The sequence below is a fragment of the Artibeus jamaicensis genome, unplaced genomic scaffold (assembly GCF_021234435.1).
Source record: "Artibeus jamaicensis isolate MK-2021 breed Jamaican fruit bat unplaced genomic scaffold, CSHL_Jam_final scaffold_537, whole genome shotgun sequence".
Classification (NCBI taxonomy): domain Eukaryota; kingdom Metazoa; phylum Chordata; class Mammalia; order Chiroptera; family Phyllostomidae; genus Artibeus; species Artibeus jamaicensis.
The window spans coordinates 45,002,022-45,020,503 of record NW_026522047.1 but is presented as its reverse complement, the minus strand read 5'-3'; the positions used below and the strand labels follow the sequence as shown (position 1 = coordinate 45,020,503).

General features: G+C 44.2%; 1 protein-coding gene across 12 annotated transcripts in view; it reads right to left on the bottom strand.

The window, feature by feature from the left end:
- Window positions 1–12,119, bottom strand: part of ILF3 (interleukin enhancer binding factor 3) — a 34,925-nt gene extending 22,806 nt beyond the window's left edge. For 6 of the 12 annotated variants that reach the window (XM_037153917.2, XM_037153911.2, XM_037153916.2 and 3 more), the window contains exons 1-4: window positions 11,975–12,119; window positions 1,476–1,572; window positions 341–570; window positions 6–183 (exon numbers count right to left, since the gene is read on the bottom strand). In XM_037153917.2, the coding sequence (XP_037009812.1) occupies window positions 6–183; window positions 341–570; window positions 1,476–1,478 (411 nt within the window). In that variant the 5' untranslated portion in view covers window positions 1,479–1,572; window positions 11,975–12,119. Of the gene's footprint in view, window positions 1–5; window positions 184–340; window positions 571–932; window positions 1,041–1,475; window positions 1,573–2,470; window positions 2,523–6,913; window positions 7,005–10,981; window positions 11,104–11,974 lie in introns of those variants that run through there. The other 6 variants (XM_053658276.1, XM_037153912.2, XM_053658278.1 and 3 more) reach the window with 6 other exon arrangements.
- Between the last annotated feature and the right edge of the window lie 6,363 nt (window positions 12,120–18,482).

The window sequence follows — 18,482 nt, the reverse complement described above, 5'->3', positions numbered from 1 at the left end:
CTCACAGCGAGCTGGATGGCCAAATTGTCAGCCACCTTGTCCAAGAGGGCAGTTGTGGGCTTCTCTTTGCATAGCAGCACCAGCTCTAAGTCCAAGTCCCCCTTGAGCAGCAGGCCCTTTGCCACGAGGCCAACACGCATAACCCCCCGCAGGGTTCTGGTCATGTGCTCTGTCTTCTGTTCCCTAAAGGACAGATCAATAAATGATATATGAGGAATTCAGTCTGACCACAATCAGAAAGGCTGGAGTTTCTTTAGGAAAGGAAATGCTCAGCTATATACTACAGGAGGGATACACAGTATCCCTAGAAAGAAGAAAAAACACAAAACCTCAAACTTACCCAGCCCCTTCTTTGGTCTCATCCTCCGGGGGCATGTCCAAGTTCTCAGACTCAGCTTGCTCACCACTGCCTTTCTCTTGCTCATCAATCCAGTCAGAGACAGCTTTGAGAGCCCGTTCTGTGTGGGACACCATGTTCTGGACTGCCTCCAGTTCCTCTTGGGTTGGATAAACGGAAGAATGTTTTGCCATTACGTGGCGATCATCATTCACAAAAATTCGCAATGGACGCTGGAAATGAGAAAACTCAGTTAAAACTAATGTGAAGAGACCAAGCAATTCACTGGTCTCTTTTAAGCTACAAAACTCACAACTATGGTTTATCATTCATGTGAAAATAAAGACCACAGTAGCCCCCACTTATTTGCAGCAGATACATTCCAAGACCTCCAGCGGATGCCTGAAGCCATGGATAACACTGAACCACCTATATACTGTTTTTTTTCCCCTATGCATACATATCTATAATAAAATTTAATTTATAAGCCAGGCATGGTAGATTAATAAAATAGAATAATTACAAAAATACACTGTGAATTATGTAAATGTGGCCCTTCTCTTGCTCACAAAATATCTCATTGTACTGTACTCACCCTTCCTCCACTTCCTGTGATGTGATGACGACACAATGCCTACATGATGAGATTGAGGTGAATCTGAATTATTTGTTTTTGGAATTTTCCACGTATTTTTGGACTGTGGTTAATAATGGGTAACTGAAACCATGGAAAGCAAAGCCATGATAAGGAGGGACTACTGTATAGAGTGGGCAAAACTAGGCTTACAGTTGTAATACGAATAAATAATACGATAATACAAGAATAAACTGTGTCTCACATACTCTGAAACTGTAAGCTGACTTCTATATATAAGCTGTATATGGGCTGTATACAGCCCACCCCTGTATATAAACACTCAGAAAAGGACAACTAAACAATGGTTTTTCTTTCTCTAGACAGTGGGGGAAAGGGACACTTACTTTATACATTTCTGTATTACCTGAATTGTTACGTATGTAGTATAATTCAAGAAATCTAAATAAAAGCTATACAATCAAGTATTTTAAGGCAATACTACAAATGTATTTATACACAAATGAAGAAATTGTACCTATGATTAAAGAAAAACTTTCTTACCATTTTTACTTCTTTTTCTGTAGTGTCTGGAAATCAAATTTTGCTTATCTTTTCAAATCGTGACAGATTTCCTTTATGTTATCAATACTTCAGCTGTCTATAAGATCAGAAAACCTTTTTAAGTTCAAATATTTCATAGATGAATAAATTTTAGCAGCAAAACAGTAGTGCTATCTCATTAAGGAGCCATTATCACCGCAGGACACATCTTTACTTCCAAGTAACCACTGCTATGCCAAGATACAACTAATCATAAAGTTCCCTAAAAATGAAAATAGTTTGTTTCTAAAAGCCAAGTCTCACTTCAAGCCCACACAGATGATTTTTACTTTTTCTATCTTTATCACTTCTTCAATCCTCACCTGAGGATATGATTACTGATGAGAGAGAAGGAAGGAAAAGAAACATCAATCGGCTGCCTCCAGTACATGTTCAACTGGAAATTGGACCTTAACTTTTTGGTATACAAGATAATGCTCCAACCAAATGAACCACACAGCCAGGGCAATCTTTTTCCTTTCTCCTATAAAGTATGCCAAATTTTACAAATATAAAAAATAAAAATAACAAGGCTCCAAGAAATTGAATATGTAGAAATGTTCAGGAATATTTGGGTATTTGGAGAAGGAAAAGAGGAGAAAGTTGCTCTGGTCCTTAAGGGTAATAAAGAGATGAAGGGAAAATGCATGAGACATGGGACCCCATAAGGATCCTATAAACTGGAAAGTCAGGAATCTTTTGCAACATCATGTGGATGTGACCACTGCACCACATGGACACATCTTTGCAGAGGTTAAGACAACCGAAGGCTTCAGGATAAACACAGCTGCAATTTTGGACTCCAAACAACATGCTGACCACAACCTACTGAACTCCCACTTTGTGTGAAAAGTCTGGTCCACATTGAAATCTTTCAGACGAGTACACAACAACAACAAAATCCTATCAGCTCAATATGGAACTGATGAATACCCCCATTGCATGCAACCACCTACCAGCTAGCTCCGTCAATCCAAGCCAGTCACCAGCCAGGGTAGCAGGCTTATCCTAAAAAGGAACCCACTTTTAGGATAAACAAGGACATGATTGGACAAAACAAGAATCCCACAATGTGTCACAACTACCTAGCAATGGAATTGAAAATTTAAAGGCTCCATCCTGGCCAGACAGCTCAGTTAGTTAGAGCATGTTCAGATACACCAAAGTTGCTGGTTTTATCCCCTGTCAGGGCACCCACAAGAATCAACCAATGAATACACAACTAAGTCGAACAACATATCAACATTTCTCACAAATTAAAAAATAATAATAAGGGGGGGAAAATCAGAGCCTAATGGTGAAGACCCATGTTAAACAGCTGCCAGTACTGGCCATTATCTATGCTGGAGCCTCATCAATCTGATAACAAAAGCTGACATTTAAAAGCATATTTATTTATTCAACATGTATTCAGTGTGCACCTTCTCTGTGCCAGGCATGGGCTGGCTAGCAGCTGTGACAAAGATGGACAGAGCAAGTCCCCTATTCCCTCTGACCTGGCTGGCTAGTGCACCAGGACAAACTCCTCTTTAAACGTGAAGTGGTACAGAAGCAGATGCTTCACTTTACACCACCTATTCGTCTCACATCCCTCTTCCACCACAAACAACAAATGTAGAGACATTAAAAATAACAAGGCTTTAACCAAAGTTCCAGGTGGCTCAGACCTTTTTACCCAGGGCTTTGTAGGACTGATATTTTGTATCATCTAAAACCAACTGAAAGGAGCTCCTGGGAGAAGTAGCTGATGCAGCACCTGATATAGAAATTGTAGCAGGTAGGCCTGGGTCACACGGTGCCGTGTCAGTCAGAGAGCAAGGAAGCGTGGAGGCTAACGGGAGGCTAATGGAGGCTTGTCCACTTGTAAAGGCTCCCACTGGCTACATTCAGGGAAACTTGAGTATTAAAAAGTAATAACACTTCCACCTGTATGAAGTTCTAGAATAGTCAAAACTAATAGATGAGAAAAAATTCAGAACAGTTGCCTCTGGGGAATGGTGACAGGGAACAACTGGAAAAGGGCCTCAGGGCATGCTCTCTCTGTGGGGTGTTGATCTTGGTCTACATCTTGGTAGAGGTTTGATGTGTGCAGTGGTCAGAATTCATGAATGGGTGCATTACTCCAAAAGAAAAAGGAACTGTAAGCCCTGGCTTGTGTAGCTCAGTGGATTGAGCGTGGGCCTGCGAACCAGACAATCGCAGTTCGATTCCCAGTCAGGGCACATACCGGAGTTGCAGACCAGTTCCCTGCAGGCCAGTTCCCAGCAGGGGACGCACTAGAGGCAACCATACATTGCCGTTTCTCTCCCTCTCTCCTTCCCTTCCCCTCTAAAGATAAATAAATAAAATCTTAAAAAAAAAAAAAAGAAAAAAGAAAAAGGACTGTAAACAAATGCTGGACTCTAATGTTTCAAGGGAAGACTGAACTTTCTGCTTACTCTGAAATGCATCATAAAAATATAGTGGACTGAAGGATGAACAGAACAACAAATGGACAGATAAATGTGTGAAACAGTCAAATGTCAACAGCAGAGTCTAGGGTGTGTATTCAGGTAGGCATTCACTGTAAAATTGTATCACTTTTTATGTATGTTTAAATTTTTCATAATAGAATGTTTCAAATATATAACTAAAATTGATTCAGCACATTACATTTATGCAAGTCCACATTCCATAATGATACTTTAAGCAGGCTAAACCCCCCCCCTTCTCCCACTGGGGAAAGAGGACATTCATTGTGTCAAAATATCAGCCCATCCAAAGTGCCCCCCTAACACCACATGCCCCCAGATGCATCCCTCTCTTCAACAAATGGCCTGCAAGTAGGTTCCCATCTCCTGTCTTCACCCCACCGTTTAAAACTTCAGGAACCCGGGTGTGCCTCTGTTCCAGCAGGCTGCCCTATTTGATCCTCCTCTGGTTTGAGAGGCAGGACCTAGAAAGGACCTGAGAGGATCCACTGAGCTGTGGCTGGCTCTGACCACTAAGCTTGGCCCACCTGCAGTCCATTTATCCCAGGCCTCCCTCCCTTACACCAGCCTTGGTGGTGATGCTTCTTGATTCAGATGAACAAAACGAGTAAGAGTACTAATTATTTCAACTAAAACAAACATTTAAAAATGGAAGTCAACACCGCTCTACAGGACAACAAAACTGGCCCTGCTTGTCTTAGTGTGAGTCCAGATTTGTCATCCAAATCAGCCTCTCAGAAGTCAGTTGCTCTGGTTTTGAATACTATGGAATCCATCTCATTAATGGACACAGGGGTCTTCTGGATAAACAGAAACCTTTAAAATCATTTTTAGCAAGAAACACCACAACACCTATCTACATGCCAAGGCTCCACTGCTCCTTACCAATATAACTTAAAAAAAATTGTTTTTAGAAAGAGAAAAAGGGAGGGAGAGAAACAGTGATGTACGAGAGAAATATCATTTGGTTGCCCCTCACACTTGACTGGCAACCCAGGCATGTACCCCAATGAAGAATTGAACCAGGGACCTTTTGGTTCACTGGCCATCGTTCAATCCACTTAGTCACACCAGCCAGAGCTACCAATCTAACTTTAAAAATAAACTGTGAAAGGCTGTACAAAGCTACTTGAGGCAACCTCGTTTATGGTTCGAATGTGGGCAAAAATGCAACCTAATTGTTACTAGCCCAGACGCTCTGAAAAGAAACCCAAAGAGAGAATGAGGAGAGTGAAGGACAGGATTTTAAACATGACCTCTGTGTGGTGTGGGATGTTTTATTTATTTTCATTTTATTTATGGACTTTAGAGGAAGGAATGAAGAGAGACAGGGGGAGGGGAAAAAAACCAGATTTGTTGTTCCACTTATTTATGCATTCACTGGTTCATTCTCATTTGTGTCCTGACCAGGGATCAAACCTGCAATCTTGGCATACCCAGAAGATGCTCTAACCAACTAGCTACCCAGCCAGGGCCGGTTTGGGATATTTTAACACAATGGAATCAAGCTTCTTTCTTTTATTCTTAAAACCAGCCCACTTATGGCAAGTAATCAAAGAAGTTTAAACCACAAAAAACATTATACTTGCAATGTGCTGACCATTTTTCTGACCTCTCACTAATTAGAATATGACCTTTGTGGCACTTGCTGTTGGGAAAGAAATGTGTGGATCAACAAATGTTCACAGAATGAGCCAGTATGGTGTTAACACCCTAATGGTTATGGCCCCATCATTCTTCCTCCAGGGTGGACGCCCACCCCACTTCCAGAGTATTTCACAAAATCTTACAGCTATCCCAGGGACTCTGCGGAACTGTCTTGAAGTGGATGTTGGTCCTAAACACACTGAATTAGATTTTGAAATGTACAAGGATCCAACCCAGCTCCTGGTTTTCCTGACCACCAGAACTATCCAATGCTGGAATGTGAAGTTAAGACACATAAAAAGAAATTTTACTTGGGGTGGTGAACACACAATATACAGATATGCATTATGTAATTGTGTACCTGAAACCTGTAATTTTATTAACAATGTCACCTCAATAAATTAAACAAATAAATAATAGTAGCTATTTTAACAATGCAACCCAGGTAGAAGATGCCAATCTGAAATACGGTTATGGACACCACTCTGAGAAATTAAGTCCCACAAAAGTATGAAGTCTAATGCAACAGTTCCAAGTTTTGTCTGCAACACTGTTTTTATTGATCTGTAGAGAGGTATACAGTTAGGATGAGATTTTCACAAATATTTTCAATGTAAAAGGCCATCCTTTAAGTTTAATTTTTCCCTATATTTCAGTGTTAAAACATCCTTTTTTCTCACCCCGGACAGGTGGCTCAGTTGATTGGAGCATTGTCCCGTATCGTACACCAAAAGTCTACAGGTTTGACTCATAGTCAGGGCATGTACCTAGGGGTTATAGGTTCAACACCTAGTTGGGGAATGTACAGGAGGTAACCAACCAATGTCACTCTCTCTCTCCCCGATAAATAAAACGTAAGTACGACATATTCCTTGACAAAATAAAAGGTTGGCAAATACAGGTTGTTCCTCAAAATGTTTCTGGAACTACAACCGGACTGTGGGACATAGGACCCCAGCCTCTCTAGCATTGTGGAGAACCCATGGGTCTTAGAAACAGAAGCCCCACCTAGGTTCTCCAACCTAGCAGCTTGGGACCTCCAGCAAATCACTTGCCTCAAAGCTGCAAATAGCAAGAACTGAAGGTGACTGCGGAAAAATGCTTTTTTGAACTGTAAAACTACAAATACAATGTATTACAGGGGTAACTTCAACTATTCTTGGATGAGCCAACAGATATGTTTTAAAATCTGCCTGGCCCTGACCAGTGCGACTCACTTTTGTTAAGCATCCTCGAGCAAAGCAAAAGTTTGCTGGTCCAATTCCCAGGCAGGGCACATACCTGGGTTGCAGGTCTGGTCTCAGGCTGGGGCAGGTACAAGAGGCAACAGATCCATGTTTTTTTTTTTTTGTCTCTCCCACCCTTCCCCTCTCTAAAAATAAAAAAATAAAAAATTTAAAATCCGCCTGTGAGAGGATATAATATCATAGCAGAAGATTTAACATAACTCCAAGTGGGAATTATCAAACTCTCTTTCCAACATGTTCTTCTGGCAGCAAGCAGGTGAGAGAAGCCAGCACAGGAAATTGTCCCCACCTTGTAAGAGGCAGGGGCAACCCACCAATCTATCCCCAGGGGGGAAGTCTTAGAAGACTTTTTAAAAAGTAGGATGCAACTTAATTTTACTTCTCCCAAAAATGATTTTCCCCCTAATTAAGAAGAAAAAGATTTTTCTCTCAAGGACATTAACATTCAAATGTGAATTATTTTAGGGGGCAAGGAAAATTTTTTTAATGCAAATTGTTCATTTTTAGACAACTAGCTTCACCTGCAATTGTAAGAAATAACAGAGATCAAATGTACTCTTTAAGCCAGTTTCCCCCAATGGTAACATTTTTGCAAACAAAGTAATAAAATAGATACAGACCACTGCTGTCACAAAGATCTCTCCTATTGCCCTGCATAGTCACATTCACCTTCCAACTGTCCCCCATGCCTAACCCCTAACCACCACTAATCCATTTACCATTTCTACAATTTTCATGCTCCAAGAATGTTATATAAATGGAATTGCAGAGTATGTAACCTTTCAGGACTGGCTTGTTTCATGCAGCATGACTGCCTCAAGATTCACCCAAGTTGTGTATGTATCAACAATTGGTTCTTTTTTATTGCTAAATAGTATCCCATGGTATGAATATAGTTTCTTGTGTTTAACCATTCACCAGCTTGAGAACATCTGGGTGGTTTCTGGGTCGGCTATTACAAATAAAGTTGCTAAGAACACTTGTGCATTAGTTTTTGTGTGAATATATATATTCATTTCTTTGGGATAAATGCACAAAAGTTATAAATTGCTGGGTCATATGGCAGTTGCGTTAGTTTTGTGAAAAACTGCTTAAGTGTTTTTCCAGAGCTGAAGCCTTACATTTAAAAAAAAAAAATCTCAAGTAACTTCACCACAATTGACTCAGTTCACCTTTTCTCCACTCGTCAGTTCACACATCTGCTCTGTGAGGCTGTGGTCACTGGTGAGCTCTCACTGAGAAGCCCACAATTCTGTTTATTGGGCACCTATATTCCCCTCCTGCAAGCATTCTGCACAGGTCACCCACAGGACAAATATTTATTAGGTGCCACTATGAGCCATGGGGCTGGCCTGGTTCTTTCCATGTTGTTGAAATTTATTAACACACTCAGTATAAAAGTAGTTGAAAGGCAAGTAACAAAAACAAGTGGCCTGGATGATCATCCCAATAAAACCTTACCACCCTTGGTTTTGAACCACAATCCTACTGAAAATAAGAAGGCAGGCTGCTTGGAATGTTAAATAAAAATTATCACGGACCTGCCCTGGCGAGGTGGCTCAGTTGGTTTAAGCATTGTCCCATTCACAAAAAGGTGATAGGTTTGATTTCTGGTTGGGGCCTATGTGGGAGGCAGCCAATCAGTATTTCTCATATTAAATTTCGCTCTCTGTAAAAATCAATAAACACATCCTTCCGTGAGGATTAGAAAAAATTTACCATGGACCTCAAATTGCCAACAGCACTGTTTCTCACTAATCATCTAAGAGCGTAAAAATATGGATCCAGTTTACATAGTCTAATAAAAGGATGCATATTTTACCTTTTACTAAACGATCCTTGGTGATCATGTATGGTCCAACCCCCCCCCCCCCCCCGCAAAGGCCCTTAGATAGTAAACTCATTCTCCTGTTAAAACTGGTGGCTGTATTTTTGCCCTGGCTGGTGCAGCTCAGTGTACATTTTTAATTTCTTCATTATATGGACATTCAAGAAGAGAAAAAAATTTCAAATGGACATCGCTTTCGTAACACATCTTGAAAACAGGTATCTTAAAGTCTGAGTTTCCAACTGCAATTTCTAATGGAATCACCTATAATGTTCAGTCTTGAAAAAAATCTCAAGGGTTTAACAGAACACAAATATGAGAAGATGCAATTTTTAAAAATCAGTATACTGACAAGCTCCCTAACAAACACCTGTCCACCCAGTTTTCACTATTATTTCTATGCTGCCAGCATCACAAACAGATAGCACCAACTTACCCTAAATAGCAAAGTAGAGAGGGAAGATAGCCTTTTCAGATGAAACTGTCAAATGCTACAGCAGAAAACTCAAGTCAACCTCAGCCCTTCAAGGGCCCTGACACAGTTCACTAACAAACTGTGTCAGACCACCATCTGGCTCTAATTCCAAACCCTTCCCCTGGAAACAAAAACCAAACTTTCCTGTCCTAGGACTTTGCTAAAATAAAAAGCACCCAATACAGAAAGCCTAAAAAAATTCTAATTTCTGAGAAGGTTCAAAGCATGATTTGAAAAAAAGTCACCACTTTGTGGGCCATATATATGCTAATATCCGATGGTGACATTTATACATCTTTCAAAACTGTACAAGATTAATAAACCAACAAAGATGTAGCAGGTGAACCTCAAGGAGGTATACACCCAAGTTTCTTGGGGAAAGGAATAATTTCTCTGAGCTGTAAAAGGTGGAATTAGGAGGAACTGGGGAGGAGAGAGAGAGGTAATTAAGAGGGAGATGACCAGCCTAAAAAACCCCTAGCTTTTTCTAGAAATGAGAACATTCCCAACCTCTCTATCTGGCTGAAGCCTAAAGACAGACAAGGTACCACCAAGTGTTCACCCAAAGAAAAGTGGCTCATATACTCATAGAAGGCGGCTCTTTTCTCTCGACTCCACCTGTCTCTTCCTAGAGAACTTAACCAGGGGAGAATGAAATGAAAATGAGCACCATATATGTGCCATCAGAATACTAGCCACTCTTGCCAATGTGGTTTTTTTGACAGGAAGAAATTTTTAAAACATTACAACAGCCTTTGATCCCTCACTCCAAGGAATATGGGTCTTAAAAAAAAACACTCTTAAGTATACTAAAGGAACTCTTTAAAAAAGATTTTATTTATTTATCTTTGGAGGAAAAGGGAAGGAGAAAGGGAAAGAAATATCAATGTATAGTTGTCTCTCCTGTGTCCCCTGCTGGGAACTGTTGGTCTGCAACCTGGGCACGTGCCCTGATTGGGAATCGCACCACAATCCTCTGGTTCGCAGGCCCACGCTCAATCCACTGAGCTACACGAGCCAGGGGAGGAACTCGTTTTTTTAAATGAGTTCAAATCAAGAAAAAACAAAACTGCCCATTAGGCTCCACTCCACTCCACTCCAGAAAGATGATTTGCCCAAGCTCCTGGAGGATAAGGAGACTCTGATAAATCAAGTGTCCAGTGCCGGCAAGGCCAAGCTTAGCAGTAATTGCCAGCCACCAATAAGCTATAGACAACACTAAGGCCAGCAGATTCCATTCCCAAACTACAGGCACCAGGAGGGGCCCATGTGGCAGAGAAACAGCTCAGGGGCAAAGACCCTAGGACTAGGGATAGTAGCACCTGTCCCTTCCCTAGAGCCTTTAGCCAGCTGTGAATGAGCTCCTTGGTTCCCACACTTCATTCACAGCCTGAGCAGCTGCTGTCCCTACATCCCACACATTCCACAAGCATCCCACACATCCCACAAACATCGCACACAAAGCATTAGCGGCAGCACTGTGAGCAATCTGTGGAGACTCCCAACCACCGACACCTGAGGAAAAGAGAGCCTAAAGTAGTAAATTTGAGTCTCAACTTTGGGAGGCACCTTGTATTTCCCCATGGAACCCAAATATGCCACCAGACCATTCACTGTAAAGAGGACAGAATCCTAAGCTATCAGAAACATAAATTCACAATCTGAAATACGTGAGTCCAGAAAAAGGAGGCTTATCTCAGAAACTGATGCTTTCTTGCTGATCCATCACGTTCCCCTAAGCAGAAACCCAAGCAACTTTCAATCAATTTCGAAATTTAGAAGAAATGGCTTACTCTCACCAAGTTTTGGCATTGAGCTGGTGGAGACCACGCTGTTCCTTGTGCATCCCAGATAATTCATCCAGGAGGAGGATTAACCCGGGCAGAACATCAAGAGCTACCCCAAGAACTCAGTCATTCTACTATTTGAGGAAATAAGGCAGAAAGGGATTTTTAGCACTCACGTTTGGGTCCCAAATTTGCACATTACAATGCACCCAACCATCACAGCAGATGATCATTTGGGGAAGAATGAAAATCTCTAAGCAATCTAGGAAAATTCAACACCAATGAAACACCTGGACTAAAAAAGGGAAATCTTAAATCCTCCCCGAAGTTTGGATCCTGATATGGGGGAGGCCTGGTTGGCCAGGGATATGGGAAACCCATGAAATTCCTCTGTAATCCGGGTCTGGATGAGATTCCGGGGAGGGGGGTCGTCCTCTCCGCGCCATGTAAGGACAAAGGAGGCCACGTTTCCCGCCCCTGGAACCTGGAACCCTCCTGCAACCAGGGGCAGGAGCGGGACAAAGAGGAGAAGGAGGGTCGCTCTGGCTGCGCGGGCCAGGACGCTCCAGACCAGAGGGGGGGGTGTGTTCTCAGCACGTGCGCGCGCGCATGCGGGGCGCCGCAACAGACAAAAGCCCGGCCCGGGGCAAGCAGCGGCCCGGAGCCGGTGAGCGCGCACCCCCCTTGCGAGGCGCTGCCGCCGATCGAGGGGCCGTGAAGGGGGGGAGGACGGATGCGCGCGCACCGGGCCCTCGCCGCCGACGCCGCCATTTTGTTTCCTCGGCACAATGGGGGAGAGTAACGGCCAAGCGCGGGAGCACGGCTGACGAGGGAGAAATAAGGCAGGCGTTAAGGCAATAGGACTAGGCAGAGGCCGACAGCGCGGGGTGCCTCCGGTCTTGTCACTGTGACTCCAAAACCGGGGCAGCGTTGAGTGGGAGGGCGAGCCGGGGGGAGGGGGGTAGAGGCGGGAGCGGGCTCCACCGCCGCCACATTGGAGCTTACCTTTACCTTGCCGGCGTCCCCTTCCCCGATCGCGACCGCCGCTGACCTCCTGTCACAACCCGCCGGGGTCTCCCCCCAAAAGCCACGCGGTGCGTACCGGGTTGCTGAGTCCAACTGCAATGGCGAGAAGAGGAGGAGGAGCCGGGGGCGAGCAGGCGGGCGGGCGCGCGCCGGGGAGGTGCGGAGCCACGTGACCCAGGGCCCCGCCCCCTCGCCACCGCGTAGCCGCTCGACGCAAGTTCAGGTTTGAGGGAGGAGGGACGAAAAGAGAGGGAGGAGGGCTCTAGTCACGTGACCAAAGCATCTCCGTTGCGTGCTCGTCACGTGATGTCGGGCGGTTCCCTCCCCTTTTCAACGCCACTGCTTGATCACGTGGTAGTGGCAAATTCAGAGTCCTCGGCCACGTGACAAGGACCTTTCGCTTTCCCTTTGCTGTGTTGGTGACCTGCATCACGTGACAACGTCAACGCTCTTTTTTTTTTTTTTTTAAGGACGGTTTCGAACCTTTCCACGTGACGCAGGCCGAGGGGCGGATTCTCGCTGAGGCGTCGGCGTTGCACCCATCTTACTCCCGTCTGTTTGAGCGCGTTAGTGGAAATGCCTCGGAGAATCTGGCCAGTTAACCTTAAAGTAGCGGGGTCTCTGTGGATTTTCCCGCCCCTGCCTCAGAAGGAAGCCGCCCCACCGAATCCACTCCCTGCAATCTCAACGAAAGGCGAAGAAGACCAGAGGTGATTGTTCCAGATGGCAGTGCCGGAGGCGCCGAAGTGCAAAACCGAACTGGTCGGATTTTTCAGCCCTTGTTTCACAGATGGAGAAAATGACCTGTCTTGGGGATTCACGGTCCATTCACGGGAGAACTGGTGCTGCGATACTTGGCCAACGTCGTTGGTCTCAAATAAAGGCCCTAGGACCGAGCACTATTTTATTTTAGAAGCCTCGTGTTTGGAATCCTCGCTGTTGCTTTGTGAGGTCCCTGGTGTACAATATGTATCTAAAGTAAGCTCTGTACCCCTCCAGGGTCAGAATCAGGCTGGGACTGTACAGAATTCGTTGCTAGGCAGGTTGACAGATGCGAGGCTGGGGTTCGGAGTCTTCGGAGATTTGGAGCAAGGAGTTGTTGAAAAAGTTTTCTTCTCGAAGGAGATGAGAAGTTGTTCAAGACTTGCCGCTTAATACGGGTCTTGCAAAAATGTAGGGACGTTACAGCTGATTTATAAAGATTGCAGGATCCAGTGGCTACCCTAGGTTTGAGTCCTCTGGTGTAACCAGACACTGAGCCTCCGTTCCCTTATCTACAAATGGTGAATATATATAAGCATTTGATGGGGCGGGAATAGAGACAACTGTACTTGAACAACAATAAAAAAATTAATGTATCTGGCTGGTATAGTTCAGTGGTTTGAGCTCGGGCTGGGAACCAAAGGGTGGCCAGTTTGATTACCAGTCAGAGCCCATGCCTGGGTTGCGAGCCAGGTTCCCAGTGGAGGAGAGCCATGTGAGAGGCAACCACACATTGATGTTTCTCACCCTCTCCTCTTTCCCTCCCACTCTCTAAGTGAATAAATAAAATTTTTAATTAAGAAAACTCATTTATTAAAAAATTAATATAAAAAAAGCACTTGGCACAGTTTTTCTTCAGAACAAATGCCCCAAAGTAATTAAAAAGGTAAGAGTGTAAAAATACTGTTGCAGGGGTGGGGCGAATGCTATACCTACTGCTTTTTATTTACACTTAAGATTGTGAAGCAATAACCTATTCACATAATATAAATGGCAGATGTACAAAAAGGTGTGAGGGGGCAAAGTCAGTCTTCCTACCCTGCCAACCTCTTCCTAGGCAGTCATTGTAAAGTTCTCTTGTGTCTCTACAGAGATACTTTACTCCCAACGATGCTTAATTGTATTTTTATTGCTGTTTTTCTCATAAATGATACAGTATCCATCTCCCCCACCCCAACTTAAAGATATTTCTGTAACAAATAGAGCTTGAAATTAAAAGTTTTGTAAAGCTCATAGCATGTATTCAGACAATTAAGTTTAGATTGTTTCAGGTTACTGATAGTAAAAGTGGTAACAAACTTGAACACTAGAGATCAGTAGTGTCTTGACACTAGCAGAACAGGCTAAGCAGCAAAGCAACTTGATTAAGCTAACAGCGCTACCACGTGGTAGAAGAGGGAAGGTTTCTTGTTTCCTGACCCCAAGTCTGTAGACCTTTCTTGGGAAGGGGCAAAGGTTACATTTCTAAAAAACTTGCATTTGAGCAAGGGAAACCCCTATAAAAGGGACCCCAAGTGAAGAAAGGGGCAGATAAGATCCTGATTTCCAACAGCAACTTCCACAGAGGAGCCCTGAAGGGATCTGCAGTGTTTTTCAACCTCAAAGTTTTGCTGGAGTAGCCAACCTGGAATGAGTGCTGCAGAAACAGTTAATGTTGTGGTTGTTAAAATACTGGGTTTGTGCCCTGTGCAACCTGAGGTTTTTAATTGAGAAGATCCTTTAGGCTGCGGTGAAAGTGTGGAGGAAACCAAAACTCCCTTACAATTGTAATCTATCTGGGCCCACAACTACTCCCGCCCACCAGGAACTACTGGATAAGAGATTTTCAGCCAAACCTGACGTGCTACATCTATCACGCTCCTTGTCTGTGGTGTCTTTTGGTTGTTATACAAGATGGAGACCCCAGAAGCCATTTGCCCTCTCTCACTGTATCTCTACCCTAACCCAGCCTCTTACCTTAGCTTTTCCACTACAACAGTTCCCTATACACGTAACTATCCTCTCACTTCTTTGCCTTCACTGACACCCCCTGATACCTGGCTATACCCTTCTCCCCATTATACCCTCCCCCTCACTGGTTGAGGATTAAGGTCTGTCCCCCTCTTGCACTCCCTCTATCTAAACAGGTTCTGCTGTCCTCAAGACTTGAATGTCCTCATGAACATCATCCACTTGTCTTCCTCATCTTCACAGATTTCTGCCGACTCCCCTGATTACACCCAAGAACTCCCCTTGAAAGCTTTGAACCCTACGAGCTACCTTCCCACCATCTCAGTAGAGTGGACACGGGCTGACCACAGTGCTAATGGGGAACCGCCCCTCTACCTTTCCCAATCGGTAGTTCGTTAACCAGATCCCCACAGCCTGACTCCAAAATTAGGCCCATTACCTGGCCACAGTAATTAGCTTAGTAGTAAATGACAAAATTGGGGCAATCAGAGCCCGTGAGCACCAGGTCCTGGGACTGTGGAGCAGGAGAAGCCCTCATTCTCTGATCTTGAAGCCAGGGGAATATAAGGTGTGGCTAGGGGACGGGGCCTGTACCTTAATGACAGAACTTGACAGAATGAAACCAACTCAGAAGAAAGTCGAGCCAACAGATGGAGTGAGAAAATGTATTTCCTCAAAAATATTAAATGTAAAATGACCATATGATTCACCAATTGAAAGAGTCTGGAGGAGACAGTTGCACACCCATGTTCATAGCCTTATTCATAGTAAACAAAACGTGGAAACAATTCAAGTGCCCATAAAGGCTGAATGGATAAACAATATGTATTCATGCTATGGGGTTATTACTTAACCTTAAAAAGGAAGGAAAGCCTGATACATGCTACAACATGAATGAACCTTGAAGGCATATGCAAAGTGAAATACGCCAGTCACTAAAAGACAACTATAGGATTCCACGTACATGAAGTCCCTAAGGAGTCGAATGCACAGTGACAGGGAGAATGGTGGGTGGCAGGAGGAGGGGGAATAATAAGTTGTTTAGTGGGGACAGAGTTCCAATTGGGGAAGAGGAAGAGTTCTGGACCCGGGTGGTAGTGATGGTTTGCGCAACATTGTGAATGTACGTACTGAACTGGACACTCAAGAATGGTTAAGGTGGTAAATTTTATATGTATTTTATTACAATTTTTAAAAATAAAAATGGGGCCCTGGCTGGTGTGGCTCAGTGGAGTGAGTGCAGGCCTGCAAACCAAAGAGTTGCCGGTTAGATTCCCAGTCAGGGCACATGCCTGAGTTGTGGGCCAGGTCCCTAGTGTGGGGTGTGTGAGAGGCAAGTACACATTGATGTTTCTCTCTCTCTTCCTCCCTTTCCCTCACTAAAATAAATAAAACCTTTTTAAAAATAAAATTTTAAAAAAGCTACTTACTCCCATCATTTACTCAAGCACTTTATCACCTCAGGACCTTTGTACTGGCGGTTCCTCTGCCTAAAGCATTCTTCCCTCCCTATGCAGAGCTCCCTCCTCCTCCCAGTCCTCAGCTCCTCACAGCTCCTCAGAGACCTGCCTTTCCCTGATGGACTTTAGAGAGAGGGGAAACGAAGGAGAGAGAAAGGGAGAGAAACATCAATCAGCTGCCTCTTGCACAACCCGACTGGAGACCAAACCCACAACCTAGGCATGTGCCCTGACAGGGAATTGAACCTGTGACCTTTCGGTCCATGAGATGATGTCCCAACCAACTGAGCCACGCTAGCCAGGGCCTGACCACCATTTCTTAAAGAGCACTATCCAATCACCCTGCTTTATTGTCCTTCAAAGTGTTTATCACTACCTATTATATATTTAGTTACTGTCTCCCTTGTTAGATGGTAAACTTGGAAACCAGGGAACCAGGTTCTCATTCACTCCTGTATTTCCGCTATGCGGAATGCATGGCTTAGAGTGCCCAAAACAGCAAGGGAGTGAACGCATGGGTCACCCACCACACCTGCTTCTGATGCCCAAGCCAGTCCAGCCTCACAGATAGATGAGCCAAAAGGGAACTTCCCATATCCCTTAACCCCCTTTAAAAAAAAATTTAGTGTACAGGAACAAGTATAAAGGACACATGGACAAAAATTAGGGGGGGTGGAAAAGGGAGGGAGGTGGGGAGCACTGGGGGGTGGGCTGGGATGGGAGTAAAGGACAGAAAACTGTACTTGAACAATTAAATTTTTTCAGTTACAAAAATGAAGTATAATATATGCAACCATAAGTGTACAGCTTGGCAAACATTTTTATAGTATACATCTGAGTACCACTCAAATCAAAATAAGGAATGGTGTCATCACCCCAGGAAGTTTTCTCCTGCCCTTACTAGCCAACCCTAAATCTCTTCTTACATCACCAGGATTAGCTTTATCTGTTCTCCAATGTCACAGTTGGAAACACACAGCATGGTCTTTTTTGTGCCTGTTAGTTGTCTGGGCCACTTTGAGTGTTTGGCCAGCCTCTACCAGGTGAGCACACCTGTGCTTGCATGCCTCCTTTCTAAAACGGCAGTGGTCCCCTTCCCTCAGGCCTGACCTCATCTTGGATCATTCTGGATCTGGGCCTTTCAAAGTTGCAAACTACAGAAATGAATACTGGTCAATCCAAACAAAGGTAGTAAAGAAGAGGCAAGAATTAGCCCTGGCTGGTGTAGCTCAGTGGATTGAGCGCAGGCCTGTGAACCAGAGTATGGTGGTTTGATTCCCGGTCAGGGCACATGCCTAGGTTGCAGGCCAGTTTCCAACGGGGGACACACGAGAGGCAACCATACATTGTTTCTCTCCCTCGCTCCTTCCCTTCCCCTCTCAAGATGGATGAATAAAATCTTATTTTAAAAAATTAAAAAAAAAAAAAAGAAGAGCCAAGAATTGGCTCCTCTTTGAGCTGACATTCTGGATAAGAAGGCACACTCTTAGTAAGTGAAAACACAAATTAGTGATTGCAGATTGTGACAAATGCCATGAAAAAATAAAGGTGACATAGTTGTCACCAAGAAAGGCCCATTTTAGATGAGCAGAGAAGGCTCCCTGAGATGACCCCTAAGCTGAAGGTGGAAGGATGAGGACCGAGCCAATCAAGGACCAGGTGGGGAGTGTTTCCGGCACAAGCTCTGAGGAGCGAGTAGCAGCATGAACCGACAGAGGGCAGCATTAGGGTGGATTGGACAGGGCCTGGTGGCTGCAGTGAGGACTTCTGGCTTGCACTCTGGGTAAGTGAACTCAGTTGTTCACAGGTCCCCTTCTGTACCTGTGGGAGACACAGTGGAGGCAGGGGCATGATGGAGGGACCTAGGGACCAAGGTGGGGGACTGTACCGGTCCAGGTGAATGATAATGAAGGCTGGGAGCTGAAGATCTGAGAAGTGGGCAGGTTTAGGAAATATGTTGGAGGCAGGGCTAATAGGAGCTAAGGTAAGGAGAAAATATACTTGAAGGCTGGAGGTGAACAAGGGAACCCAGAGAGCATCAGTGCAGGTTAGTGGGTGTGGTCTTTGGGGTGAAGGAGACCTGGGTTCAAATGCCTTCTGGGCCACTTTCCTGCTGGCTGGGTGACATTTAGACATGTCACTCAACTTTTCTGCCTTAATTAATGGGGAGAGCAATAGAAGTAAGGTATGGTATGCAGATAGTGAACCTCCTAAGATACACTAAAAAAAGTGGCTATTTTAAGAGAAAATTTCAGGGAAGTAGATATGGGGTGGGATGGGAGAAAAGCAGTTAAAACGTGGTGGGGTACTTGACC